Source organism: Ursus maritimus, unplaced genomic scaffold (genome assembly GCF_017311325.1).
Source record: "Ursus maritimus isolate PB19 unplaced genomic scaffold, ASM1731132v1 scaffold_16, whole genome shotgun sequence".
NCBI lineage: Eukaryota > Metazoa > Chordata > Mammalia > Carnivora > Ursidae > Ursus > Ursus maritimus.
The window spans coordinates 9,592,011-9,605,530 of record NW_024424008.1 but is presented as its reverse complement, the minus strand read 5'-3'; the positions used below and the strand labels follow the sequence as shown (position 1 = coordinate 9,605,530).

General features: G+C 41.7%; 1 protein-coding gene across 1 annotated transcript in view; it reads right to left on the bottom strand.

The window, feature by feature from the left end:
- Window positions 1-13,520, bottom strand: part of RNF169 (ring finger protein 169) — an 84,571-nt gene that overhangs the window by 22,805 nt on the left and 48,246 nt on the right. Inside the window, 2 exon segments of the mRNA XM_008707427.2 lie at window positions 376-494; window positions 4,901-5,047. Coding sequence (XP_008705649.2) covers window positions 376-494; window positions 4,901-5,047 — 266 coding nt within the window.

Below are 13,520 nucleotides of genomic sequence, written 5' to 3'. Positions count from 1 at the left end.
ACAAGGACCTTAGAAACTTTTCAGTTTGCCCTCTTGAAACCCATTCAAGATATATTTTAGTTCTAGGCATTGAAAATAAAATGAACTCTGGCCTCACTTCCTACTAAGAGAAAAAAGTCCACAGAGAGAACGGATGGATATTGTTAGCAGAAGCTGTCTTTGTGGTCCCCTCCCAGGATAGAAGGGTCACGCTTCGCAGCACAGAAATTAGCATAATCCTACCCTGAGGACACCAGAAATAGGTAAAAATTACTTTTAGATCAGCCCCTTGTTCCTAATAGATACTCGAAAACCAATTCCCACATCATTCCCCCCTTCCCACCTCCCGCAAAGTGGCTACAACAAGTACTTTTGAACTCAGTATCAGTCTCTTACCCTGCCAGGAAAGCTAAGGAGTAGGAGTTGTTCTTGGAAACAAATGCCGAGCGATGGGTCTGTGTCATCTTGCCTCGGGAAGGTTCTTCGTTCTCTGAATCTGAGAGGCGTGCAGGACACTGGCAGGAGACAAGGGAGACAACACTGTCTATTTGGTGTGCCCATGACTCTCCCAAAGCTATTGTTTCACAGCTATTGTAGGTCATTTCCCTCTGAGCCCCCATGTTTCCGACTGCCTCTTGGAGGTCCCAATCTGGATACCCCAATGTAGCTCAAACTTAATATATCCAAAATTCAATGCACTCTTTTTTCCTCTAAGTCCCACTACCAACCCAGCTAGAAGGCCCAATGTCATCTCTGACTCTCTCCCCTGTCCCTTTCTTCAAAGTCATAACAACACTGTATGGAGGTTCTGAATACACCCAGTACTTATCAATATTTTATTTCATTTGTGTTTACTATCAGCCCTATTAAGAAGGGATGACCTGTCTTCTCCAGGTGGCAAACAGGCTCAGAATAGTTAACGTGCCTAGGACCATAGAGTTAGTAAGTAGCTAGCACTAGGACTTCAATCCAGAGTGTCCGTCTCCAAGCTGCCTCTATGCCAGTTCTACTCTACTCCATTCTACTCCTAAAATGCCGTTCAGGTCTCACTCTTCCCATGTATACTCACTGTCACTGCCTTTCCTTGGAATCTCAACCTCTTCTGCATGGACTGCTGCAATAATCTACTTACAGGTCTTGCTCTCGCCAGCCTTTCTTCCCTCTAATCCTACCATCATACAGCACACGGATACAATCCTATTACTCTGCTCTCCGTGTACCATCATAGCCTTTCTAAGCCTCTCTTCTGGGCACGCTATTCCCTTTGCCTAAAACTCTCATTCCACATTCTCTGCCTAAAAAATATGCATTGGCCCTTCAGGGGCATTTCAAATGCCACTTTTTCTGCAAGGGCTTCTAAATACCCCTAGACTCAGCTTTTTATATCTTGTTGATACTCATGCAGTTACCTTCATTTTATTTTGGGCTCTCTTTTTGAGTCTTTCAATTTACATTTAAAGTTTCTTTATATGCGGGGCGCCTGGGTGGCACAGCGGTTAAGCGTCTGCCTTCGGCTCAGGGCGTGATCCTGGCGTTACGGGATCGAGCCCCACATCAGGCTCCTCCGCTATGAGCCTGCTTCTTCCTCTCCCACTCCCCCTCCTTGTGTTCCCTCTCTCGCTGGCTGTCTCTATCTTTGTCGAATAAATAAATAAAATCTTTAAAAAAAAATAAAAAATAAAGTTTCTTTATATGCACTTAGAAAAGACGTCGGAAGGGTCGTTACCAAAATGTTCATAAGGGTTATCTCTACGCTGTTGGATGATGAGCAATTTTTCACTTTTTCTTTGCTACGACTGTAACTGTTATACCACATTGTTTTCCAACAATTCGCACTGTTATTAACTGTATCATAACAAATCGTAAGTTTCACGTCCATTTTATTTCCACTCCGAACTGATAACAACGGATGGTAATTTCTTCTTCTAGAATAAGCGCCTTCCTCCCTCCATTTGAATTCAACTTGATAAATACGAGTCAAACACCTGTGACGTACCAGATACTGTAGGAGACTTTAAAATAGCTAGGACACATTTCCCTTACTCAACGAGCTTATAAGTCTAGCAGATAAACCCAAACACACAGCATACTGTAAGGGAGAAGGAAATAAGTCCTGTAAATTTACAAAGTTAGGAGAGGAGAGAGTAGATGATAGGAGCAGAGAAACAAGTGAGGAAGCCCTACAGGCTCCGGGAAGGTGACGGCTTTTGCACTGGGCACGGACAGATGAACAGCCTTTCAACAGGTAAGCAGGTGGCATGAAAATGCAGAGCAAAGACCGTAAGGAGGAAAAGCATGAAGTTATATATTTGGGGGAACACAAACATCTCCGTTCCCTAGAATTCGGGGGTCTGAGCAAGGATGGGACGGTCAGTTAGAACAATACTAAGGACCTGAATTCTCATTTAATTCCATAGGAAATGGGGAATCACCAGGTCATTTGGGACAGGACAGTAAAATGATCAGTTCGGCTCTAATCATATTGCTCTCTCTATAAAATACATTCCATCAGCTGGCTTTCCCCTGAGCCTCCCTTGGAGCCTCTCTTTGGTCCCAATTTGAATGTAGACTAAATGAAATTATTTTTCCTTTTTTTTTTTTTTTTAAAGATTTTATTTATTTATTCAACAGAGAGAGAGACAGCCAGCGAGAGAGGGAACACAGGCAGGGGGAGTGGGAGAGGAAGAAGCAGGCTCATAGGGGCGCCTGGGTGGCACAGCGGTTGGGTGTCTGCCTTCGGCTCAGGGCGTGATCCTGGCGTTATAGGAAAAGAAGAAGCAGGCTCATAGCAGAGGAGCCTGATGTGGGGCTCGATCTCAGAATGCCGGGATCACGCCCTGAGCTGAAGGCAGACGCTTAAAGACTGCGCCACCCAGGCGCCCCTGAAATTATTTTTCCAATACCAAAAACTCTTAAGACATATTTGAAGCAAAACCAGAGCCATTTAAAAGTCCTCAAAAAGACAAAAGCAAACAGGAAAAGAGGTTAAATCACAAAAATCTAAAACTTTTAAGTGTTTATAAGTCAGATTTTCTTCAACGTGTTTTTGCATACAAAATTTTGTGAAACTGGCTATTACCAAAAAAAACAAAAACAAAAACAAGTCTGAGGTTTTATACTTCCTGATTACTTTTAAGATTACGATTAGGTTACAATTCCTTTTAAAACTACAAAATGCAGTTGATTTCTATGGTAGTGGCAAAGGAAAAATTAATTAGAGCCATTTCCTGGCCTTGACATGAATTAATACTAGAGATCATTTCTGGAGGAAACTTGGATCTGGCAAGGCCAAAACCAGCAGGTTCTTTCTATCAAAGGACCACAGTGGAGGGTAAGCTCTCTTTATCAAGATCAGTTTGTCCTAAAGAGAAAGGTCCTTCTGGGTCATCTTCCCTAAGGGAGCTCAAGGACGGCCCTGTTGGGGTGAGGAGGCAGAGCTGCAGTCTAGAGATCACAGACCACAGTCGGGGCTATTAGTCAGAAAACACACTGTATGCACAAGGCAATCATATCTTACTCCTGCCTTCCTAGCTAAATTGCATCCTCTCCAGTGTTTTTCCTTTTGTAGTTCCCAATGAACAGAACATTCAGAGTACGCAAGCATTTCATGTTTGATAAACTGAGTCTTTTACAAGGGTGAAACCCTCCAAAATGCAAGTGGTTACTTTTAACAAGAATTAAATAATAACAATTATTATTGTTGTAACTGGGATCAAAAATGCACATGCCTGTTGACAGCAGCAAATACCATCGATCCAAGAAAGCTTAAATTATTCCATTTCCTGAAGTTCAGGGAAAATGCCTTTGCAAAGAGTAAAGCAAAAGAAATTAACTAACCTGGCCGAAGTTGTACAGCCTGTTACAATGCTGGGACCTGTTTAAGAGGCCGACTTCTGGTACAGAGATTGTGTTTTCCTCTATTCTACATTGTCTGTCTTATATATAGTAAGGCTTCATTAATCCCAGCTAACTAGAAAGTTAACCTGAAATACTAACAAGTCTAAATCACGAACTATTTTAAAAGATTACAACTCTGGGGCGCCTGGGTGGCACAACGGTTAAGCGTCTGCCTTCGGCTCAGGGCGTGATCCCGGCGGTCTGGGATCGAGCCCCACATCAGGCTCCTCCGCTATGAGCCTGCTTCTTCCTCTCCCACTCCCCCTGCTTCTGTTCCCTCTCTCGCTGGCTGTCTCTATCTCTGTCGAATAAATAAATAAAATCTTTAAAAAAAAAAAAGATTACGACTCTACAGATAAGTACACATAGCAAGCCACAGGAAATGTCTGATCCAATATGATGTACTAAAGAAAAAAACTCCGTTGTAATTATCCATTTGAGCATCCAGTGGGCCTTCCAAAAGTACTTTCTTACATACATTAAATATACCACTTATAACGCCAGGAATTTGCTTGGTACATAAGTAAAGAAAAAAGTTCAGGCAAGATTTGGCAAGATCAGAAGTCTTATTAGGGTTAAACTAAGTCATCTAATATTGAAGACCTACGTTATATCTAGCTCTGTGTTGCTCAAGGTACTGAAAAGAATAGAGGGAAATCAAACACAAGCTTTAAGGAAACCTAGTTGAGGATATAAGATGTTCAAAACTCAAACGTCAAATAACACATAAGTCAAAAGGTCAACATACGTATAAAATTTCCCCAAGTAGCATTCTATACCGGGTATTTCCCCTCACTCACTGTTTTCCCCCAACTGTTCCCTTAATCTTTCCACCCAAGTCTATTGTCCATTCGTGAAGTATTCTCTCCAGCTCTCATCTGGAGGCTAAATTCTTCACTGTCCACTACACAGTCAACAGCTATGACTGCTCTCACAGCTCACCAACACAGGTTCCCAGACCCATGTCACCTGGGCTAAGGACTGATCTGGAGCCGGCTGTCCACCAAGACGGTGATCTACTTACATGTTCCAGATCTGTCTTCAGTACTAACGGCTCATCTCTCTTTTTCTGGTCATCCATTTTCCTTTTCCCTGTTTCCGTATCCTCCGATAACAGCTTGTGGATTTGCTCTTCAGAAGTTTTCTCCTCTTGTAACTTTTCCTCTCTCTGCTAGAAATACAGATCACACAGCGAAGGAGAGTTTTAGGCAACGGCAGACGTCAAAACATCTATTGCTCGGTAGTCTATCAGAACAAACAGATCACACGGCAGTATGAGACTGTTTTTCTTTTTTTTTTCTTTTTTTTTTTTTTTTAAAGATTTTATTTATTTATTTGACAGAGATAGAGACAGCCAGCGAGAGAGGGAACACAAGCAGGGGAGTGGGAGAGGAAGAAGCAGGCTCCTAGCGGAGGAGCCTGATGTGGGGCTCGATCCCAGATCGCCGGGATCACGCCCTGAGCCGAAGGCAGACGCTTAACCGCTGTGCCACCCAGGTGCCCCTGAGACTGTTTTTCTTATTAGATATAAAGCTCTCTTAATTTTTAAGTAAGTCTGCTTTTACTTGACTCTTGCCGAACATTCACTGCGTGGCTTAAGACTTACGTGCTCTGCATGCTTGAGCAATATGAAATGATAAAAGCTAAGAGAATACACATAATCAAAAAACAAGATTTATTCTTAGCCAAAAAACTCTAAAAACATCCCTTATTCCCATAAACCAGATATAACTGTATGAAGTGAGGAGAAGAGCCGAGATGTAGGCCACAGAGGCCAGAGAAGCTGGGTGAGGCAAGCCAGGTCTTCAGTCCTAGAGGCAACAGAAACAGTATCACAGTTTCAATGTTCTGCAATTTATGCTATTATCTTGTGGTCTAGAAGGCAGGTCAAAATACATGGTTTGCAAAGAAATCTAAGGCAGAGGCCTATGCTCCTAATTTGGGGGAGGCAGCAGGGCATTATGAAAATAAGATGAGCTTTGGAATAAAAACCCGGGTTCTAGTGGTTCTGTCCCTTAGTTACCAGCTATATGATCTTGGGCAGAAGAAGCATCATAAAGGATCATATGCTCACCTACAAAATAGGGATAATTCTACTTACTCTGCAGATATTGTTGTAAGAAATAAATGAGATAATAATACCAAGCACTTAATGTGGTGTCTCGCTGTGGGCTTATAGTACATTAAGAGTTTCCTTCCCTAGGGGTGCCTGGGTGGCACAGCGGTTAAGCATCTGCCTTCGGCTCAGGGCATGATCCCAGCGTTATGAGATCGAGCCCCACATCAGGCTCCTCCGCTATGAGCCTGCTTCTTCCTCTCCCCGTCCCCCTGCTTGTGTTCCCTCTCTCGCTGGCTGTCTCTATCTCTGTCAAATAAATAAAATCTTTAAAAAAAATAAAAATTAAAATTAAAAAAAAGAGTTTCCTTCCCTAATCTTTTATTTTCCTTTCACTGCCTGGGGTTTCAATAAAACTTCAATGCCATAATGTATATCAAAGCAATTACAGGCTACTAATATTTTAAATCATAGTTATAAAAACAAATTAAGCTAAAGAACAAATATTTTTCATTGGCTGTTGCCTCAGGGTTAAAAAGCAAAAACAACAATAACAATAAACAACTAAGATTTAGTCTTATCTTTCCAATTTCTACAGGTCCGATTCCTACAGGCCTGGACTGGTCTTTAACACAGAGTCTAATTCAAGAGTTTACAAATAGACAAAGAACACCGTACACAATGTCGTGTCAGGAAGAGGCTCGAATGAAACAATGCACTCCCAACTTGGCCCAAGTCAAACAAGAACCCAAAAGGAAAAAAAGCAAATCCATAGCCAGGGAGAAAGCAAACCTAAAATCTATGTTAACTGCCCACGAGAAAGCTCAATGCCTTTTGATGATATTAGACGAGAACTTCTTGTTCAACAAATTGAGCACAAGCTACACAAAGGGACGGTTCATTTCCAGAGTATGGAGAGGCAGAGTGGCAAAAAAGAGAACAAGTTTTAGCATAAGAATTGCTACCACTGGGACGCCTGGGTGGCTCAGTCCTTAAGCATCTGCCTTCGGCTCAGGGCATGATCCCAGCGTCCTGGGATCGAGCCCCGCATTGGGCTCCCTGCTCAGCGGGCAGCCTGCTTCTCCCTCACCCACTCCCCCTGCTTGTGTTCCCTCTCTCGCTGTGTCTCTCTCTGTCAAATAAATGAAATCTTAAAAAAAAAAAAAAAAAAAAAAAGAATTGCTCTCACTTATTGAAGTCCTAGGTGTCAGGTGCTGAGCTAAGCACTGTATACACATTATCTCATGTGAGAAAACTAAGCCCTAGGAGTTAGGTAATGGGTTCAGATTCACAGAGCCATAGTCCTGGAGCTAGAATGCAAATCTAGGCTTCTATCAGTGGTTCTCATCCGAAGCTGATGATTTTACATCCCAGGGTACGTCTAACAATGCCTGGAGACACCTTTGGTTGTCACAACTGAAGAGTGTGGGGTGTGTACTCCTGGTAGACAGTGGGTGAGGCCAGGGATTGCTACTAAACCTCCTAAATGCCCCGGATAGCCCCCAACAACACACACACACACACACACACACACACGCTGCTATTTTTAATAAAACTATTAAATTTCCTATTTCCTATGTTTTAGTGTTGTTTTGTTTAGTGCTTAATGGTATTTACATACTATGTCCTCTGGTTTTTCCAGTGTTCTAAAGTGTATCCTTCTACTTCCTAATTATGTTTATTGCTGCTCTCAAAATTTTTGACAATGAACTTTGACAACAACTCCGTCTGTGCAACCACCTTTCCATTGCAGTGTTGAGTCTCTAACACGCCGTGAACACAGCTAAAAATTTACCAAATCGAAAACCCCATATATGCATTTGAATGTTCGCACGAATCAAGTTTGTGTCTTCTCTATACTGCGTTCTGTAGAAGTTAGTTTCTTGTCCCTTTTGACAGTTTTTTGTGAGGACTTGCGAACTTGGCCTCTAGTAAAGAGTTTTCATATTCAGGGAAAGCGCCTCAGGAAGTAGCACACACACTTGAAAAAAAAAATATCAGTAGCTGCTTTGTACTGAACTCTTCTTTGCTCCAGGCATTAAGTTTATAGGAGCTATCCTCGTTGAAACATTAAGGGCTCTGTGTGTATCCATCATTATATAGACATAAAAATTAATACTCAAGGGTTAAAAGCTGCAGAGGTTGAATTCTGAAGAGCTTGGATTTTAAAGCAAACCACTGGCTTCAAATACCAGGGCTTCTCAACCTTAGTACTTTTGGGCCACATAATTCTTTGTTATGGGAAGCTGAACAGTCTGAGACGAAGGCTCATCCATAATAAATACCTTATTTGGGAGCAGGAGTTAAGGACAGAGTAACAAAACAAGGAAAGAAAGCCAATAAAAGTGGTGTGACAGTTGGTCCAGTAATTGGCTACAGAGGACAATATGAGAAACTGCATGAAATACATCTCAAGACTGTCAGTCTGAAGTGAGCCAAAGGGAAGCATAGATATCTATTGACTCCTACCTCCCACGGACCAAAGTTTGCTCCGCAGGGTGTTAAATGCCCCTCACGCTGGCTGCACAACTTGAGCAAGTCCCCACGGTGGGCACTGGAACAGCGATAACAGAGAAGTCCAATGCTAACAGCAAGAGGCAGGCCGTAGGAGCTAAACTAGACCTCAGGCTGCACCAAAGCGAGGTTGGCCACTACTGTAAGTGGAGTGATTTCTACCGCTCCCGTTTTTAAATGCTAATTATCAGAGAAAAACTACTGACTTGTGTACATTCATCTCATACCAGTCACACTACCAAGAAACACCATGTAATTTTTTCCTGCAAATTACTTTGCCTTCACTAGTTTTGTTTTGTTTTAAGATTTGATTGATTTGAGAGAGAGAGAGCCAGCACAAACAGGGGGAGAGGCAGAGGCTGAGGAACCAGTTAAGTCCCTCCTGAGCAGGGAGCCTGATGCAAGGCCTGATCCCAGGACCCCAGGATCATGACCTGAGCCAAAGTCAGACACTTAACCGCTTGAACCACCCAGACCCCCCTTCACTTGTCAAAACTAGTGCACCTGGGGGCACCAAAATTTGTTTATCCATTCAAGTGTTGGACATTTGGGTTGCATTTTAGTTTGGGGCCATTATGAATAAAGCTGCTAAAAAAAGACATGTTTTTTTGTGGACAAATGTGTTACTCTGCCTGGCTAAACAGCTACAAGTGGCATTGCTGGGTTACAGAGTAAGTATATGTTTAGAATTATAACGCGATTGTCAAAATGTTTCCCATCGTGGTCATACCTTTTTTTTTTTTTTTAAGATTTTATTTATTTATTTGGCAGAGAGAGATAGCCAGCGAGAGAGGGAACACAAGCAGGGGGAGTGGGAGAGGAAGAAGCAGGCTCCCAGTGGAGGAGCCTGATGCGGGGCTCGATCCCAGAACGCTGGGATCACGCCCTGGGCCGAAGGCATACGCTTAACGACTGAGCCACCAAGGCGTCCCAGTCTATGACCTATTTTGAACTAATTTTTGCATATTGTATAGAGATCAAGATTCACTTTTACGCATTCATAGGATATTCAGTTTGTGGAAAAGACTGTTCTTTTGTCACTGAATTACTTTTGTGCCTTCGCGAACATCAGTTGACTATTTATGAGTGGGTCTATTCCAGGACTACATTCTAGTCTATTCCATTGATCTATATGTCTTTTCCTTATGCCAATAACATACTGTCTTAATGACTAGCGTTATAGCAATTCTTGAAATCTGATAGTAAAGTCCCCCAGTAATAACAGTCATTATTCACAGACAACATAGTCCTCCATCTAGAACATCCACCAGAATGTACAGAAAAGCCGCCAGAACTACTAAATGGGTTTCAGCAAGGTTCTAGGATAGAACAGCAAATTATAAAAGTGGATTGTGTTTTCATCTACTCGCATGAACAATTAGAAAATGAAAATTTACAGGCGCCTGGGTGGCTCAGTTGTTAAGTGTCTGCCTTCGGCTCAGGTCATGATCCCAGGGTCCTGGGATCGAGCCCCACATCGGCTCCCTGCTCAGCGGGAAGCCTGCTTCTCCCTCTCCCACTGCCCCCACTTGTGTTCCCTCTCTTGCTGTGTCTCTGTCGAATAAATAAAGTCTTTAAAAAAAATGAAAATTTAAAAATACCATTTACAATAACATCAAAAATGTGAAATACTTAAGATAAATCTGACAAAAGATGTGGAAACTGAAAATCACAAACATTGTTGACAGAAATTAAAGAAGACCTAAAAAAAATAGGATATATCATGTTGATGGGTCTGAAGACTCAATATTACTGAGATGCCAATTCTCCCCAAATTGATCTATGGATTCAATGCAATCCCAATCAAAATCCCAGAAGGATTTTTTTTCTTTTTTCTTTTTTCTCCTCCCCCCTCCTCCTCCTCCTCCTCCTCCTCTTCCTCCTTCCCCTCCCCCTCCTCCTCCTCTTCCTCCTCCTTCTTCTTCTTTTTTTTTTTTGTAGGAACTGGCAGGCTGATACTAAAATTCAGATGCATATATAGAGAAGGAGTAAGAGCCAAAATAACTTTGAAAAAGAACAAATTGGAGAATGAACACTACCAGATTTTAAGACTTGTTATAAAGCTACAATACTCAATCAAAACAGCATGGTATTGGTATAAAAATGAACAGATCAATGATACAGATAGAATATAGAGTTTAGATATAAACCCACAAACACATAGATAACTGATTTTTGACAAAGGCACAAAGGCAATCCAGTTGAGAAGCGATAGTCTTTTCAACAGACACTACTGGAGCGACTTAATATCTATGTGCACAAAAAGGAACGTGGACCTATACTCACACCACGTATAAAAATTAACTCGAGGGGCGCCTGGGCGGCACAGTGGTTGAGCGTCTGCCTTCGGCTCAGGGCGTGATCCCGGCGTTATGGGATCGAGCCCCACATCAGGCTCCTCCGCTAGGAGCCTGCTTCTTCCTCTCCCACTCCCCCTGCTTGTGTTCCCTCTCTCGCTGGCTGTCTCTATCTCTGTCGAATAAATAAATAAAATCTTTAAAAATAAAAATTAACTCGAAATGGATCATAGGCCTAAATGTAAAGCCTAAAACTATAAAGCTTCCAGGAGAAAACATAGGAGAAAATCTCTGTGAACTTAGGCTGGGCAAAGAATTCTTAAATATAACACCAAAAGTACAATCTACAAAGAAAAAAAAAAACTTATAAACTATCTTTCATGAAAGTTAAAAGCTCCTGCCCTTCGAAAGACTCTAAGAGAATGAAAACACTGACACAGACTGAGAAAAAGACATTGCAAAGCATATACTGGACAGAAGATTTGCATCCAGAACACACAAAATCGCTGAAAATTCAAAAGCAAGAAAGTATGTGACTGACTTTAAAAATAAGGCAAAAGATTTGAACAGACATTAAACCAAAGAAAATATACGGAAAGCAACTAAACTGATGAAAAGATGTTCAACATCATTAGTCGTTCGGGAAATGTAAATTTTAAAACCACAATGAGATACTACACGCCACTTAGAATGGCTAAAATTAAAAAGACTAACCATACCAAATGTCGGTAAAGATTGAGAGAAACCAGAACTTCTACTGGTAGGAATTAAAATAGTAAAACCACTTGGGAAAAGTCTGGCAGTTTCTTAAAAAATGAAACACACATCTACCATATGATCCAGCCATTTCACACCTAAATATTTACCCTTAGAAGAGAAACAGACTTATCTACACAAAGATATACGTGAATGCTCATAGCAGCTTCGTTTGTAACGGCCAAGAACTGGAAATAACCCAAATGTCTATCAAGAGGCATATAAGGTAAACAGATTGTGACATATCCATACGATGAAATACTCCTCAGCAATAAAAAAATAAAGTACTGAGGCATGCAACAAAGTGGATGGATCTCAATGTAATTGTGCTGAGGGAAAAAGCCAAACAGAAAAGAAAAAAAAGAGATACATTGGATTTCATCCGAATTAAAAACTTTGTGCAAAGGATATTATCAATAAAGTAAAAAGACGACCTAGAGAGTGGGAGAAAATATTGGCAAATCATACAACTGATAAGGATTTAATATTCAACATACATAAAGAGCTCTTACGACCCAACCCAATTCAAAATTCAGCAAAGGGGGCGCCTGGGTGGCTCAGTGGGCTAAGCGTCTGCCTTCAGCTCGGGTCATGGTCCCGGGGTCCTGAGATCAAGCCCCACATCAGGCTCCCTGCTCTGTGGGGAGCCTGCTTCTCCCTCTGCCTCTCCTGCTCCCTCTGCTCATGTTCTCTCTCACTCACCCTCTCTTTCAAATGAACAAATAAAATCTTAAAAACAAACAAACAAAAAAACCCCAAATTCAGCAAAGAACTTGAATAGATTTTTCCCTGAAGAAGAGATGGTCACTGAGCACACGACAAGGTGCTAGACATCATCCTTCATTAGGGAAATGCAAATCAAAATCATGATGAGATGCCCATTAGAATGACTACTGGAAAAAACATTTTTAAAGAAAAAAGAAAATAACAAGTACCAACAAGAATGTAGAGAAACTGGAGCCCTCAGACTTTGCTGGTAGGAATGTAAAATGCTGCAGCTGCTGTGGAAAAGCTTGATGATGCCTCAAAAAATTGAACAGACAATTATCCATATGACCCAGGAATTCTGCTCCTAGGTATATACCAAACAAATCTGAAAACCCAAGCTCAAAACAAATACTTGTACACCAATGTGCATCGCAGCATGAATCACAACTGCCAAAAAGCAGGAGCCACCCAAGTGTTCAAGAGATGAATGGGTAAACAAGAAGCGATATGTCCATACAATGGGGTATTACTCGGCCATAAGAAGAAATGAAGTACTAAAACACGCACCGGTGTTGGACAAACCTCAATACATTACGCTCTGTGAAATAAGCCAGACGAAAAGAACAAACACTGGATGATTCCACTGACATTTCTAGAATCGGCAAGTCCGTAAAAACGGGAAGTTAGGTTAGAGATTACCAGGGGCTACGGGGATGGAGAAATGGGGAGATACTGATGAATGGGTACAGGGTTTCTGTTTGGAGTGATGAAAAAAACAGAGCAGTGATGGTTGCACAACACTGTGAATGTACTTTTTTTTTTTTTTAAGATTTTATTTATTTATTTGACAGAGAGAGACAGCCAGCGAGAGAGGGAACACAAGCAGGGGGAGTGGGAGAAGAAGAAGCAGGCTCATAGCGGAGGAGCCTGATGTGGGGCTCGACCCCATAACGCCGGGATCACGCCCTGAGCCGAAGGCAGACGCTCAACCGCTGTGCCACCCAGGCGCCCCTGTGAATGTACTTTAAGGATACTGAACGGTACACTTTAAAATGGTTAAAATGGCAAATTTTTGTGTTATATATATTCTATAGCACTTAAAAAATGTTAAGTGTCTTATAACCTATTCTTTAAGTATCATGAAGTTCCAGCCAGCTTCCTATTCTTTTAGATACTACAGTAAATATCGTGCATGCCAGTTTCACTCAAGGCAATATTTTAGTAGCAGGATTCAACTAATCCCCTGGTCAGAATCAGGTAAGTGAATTTTCCACTAACAGCTAAACACAAAGCCAAACAAAATTCCTAGCCAC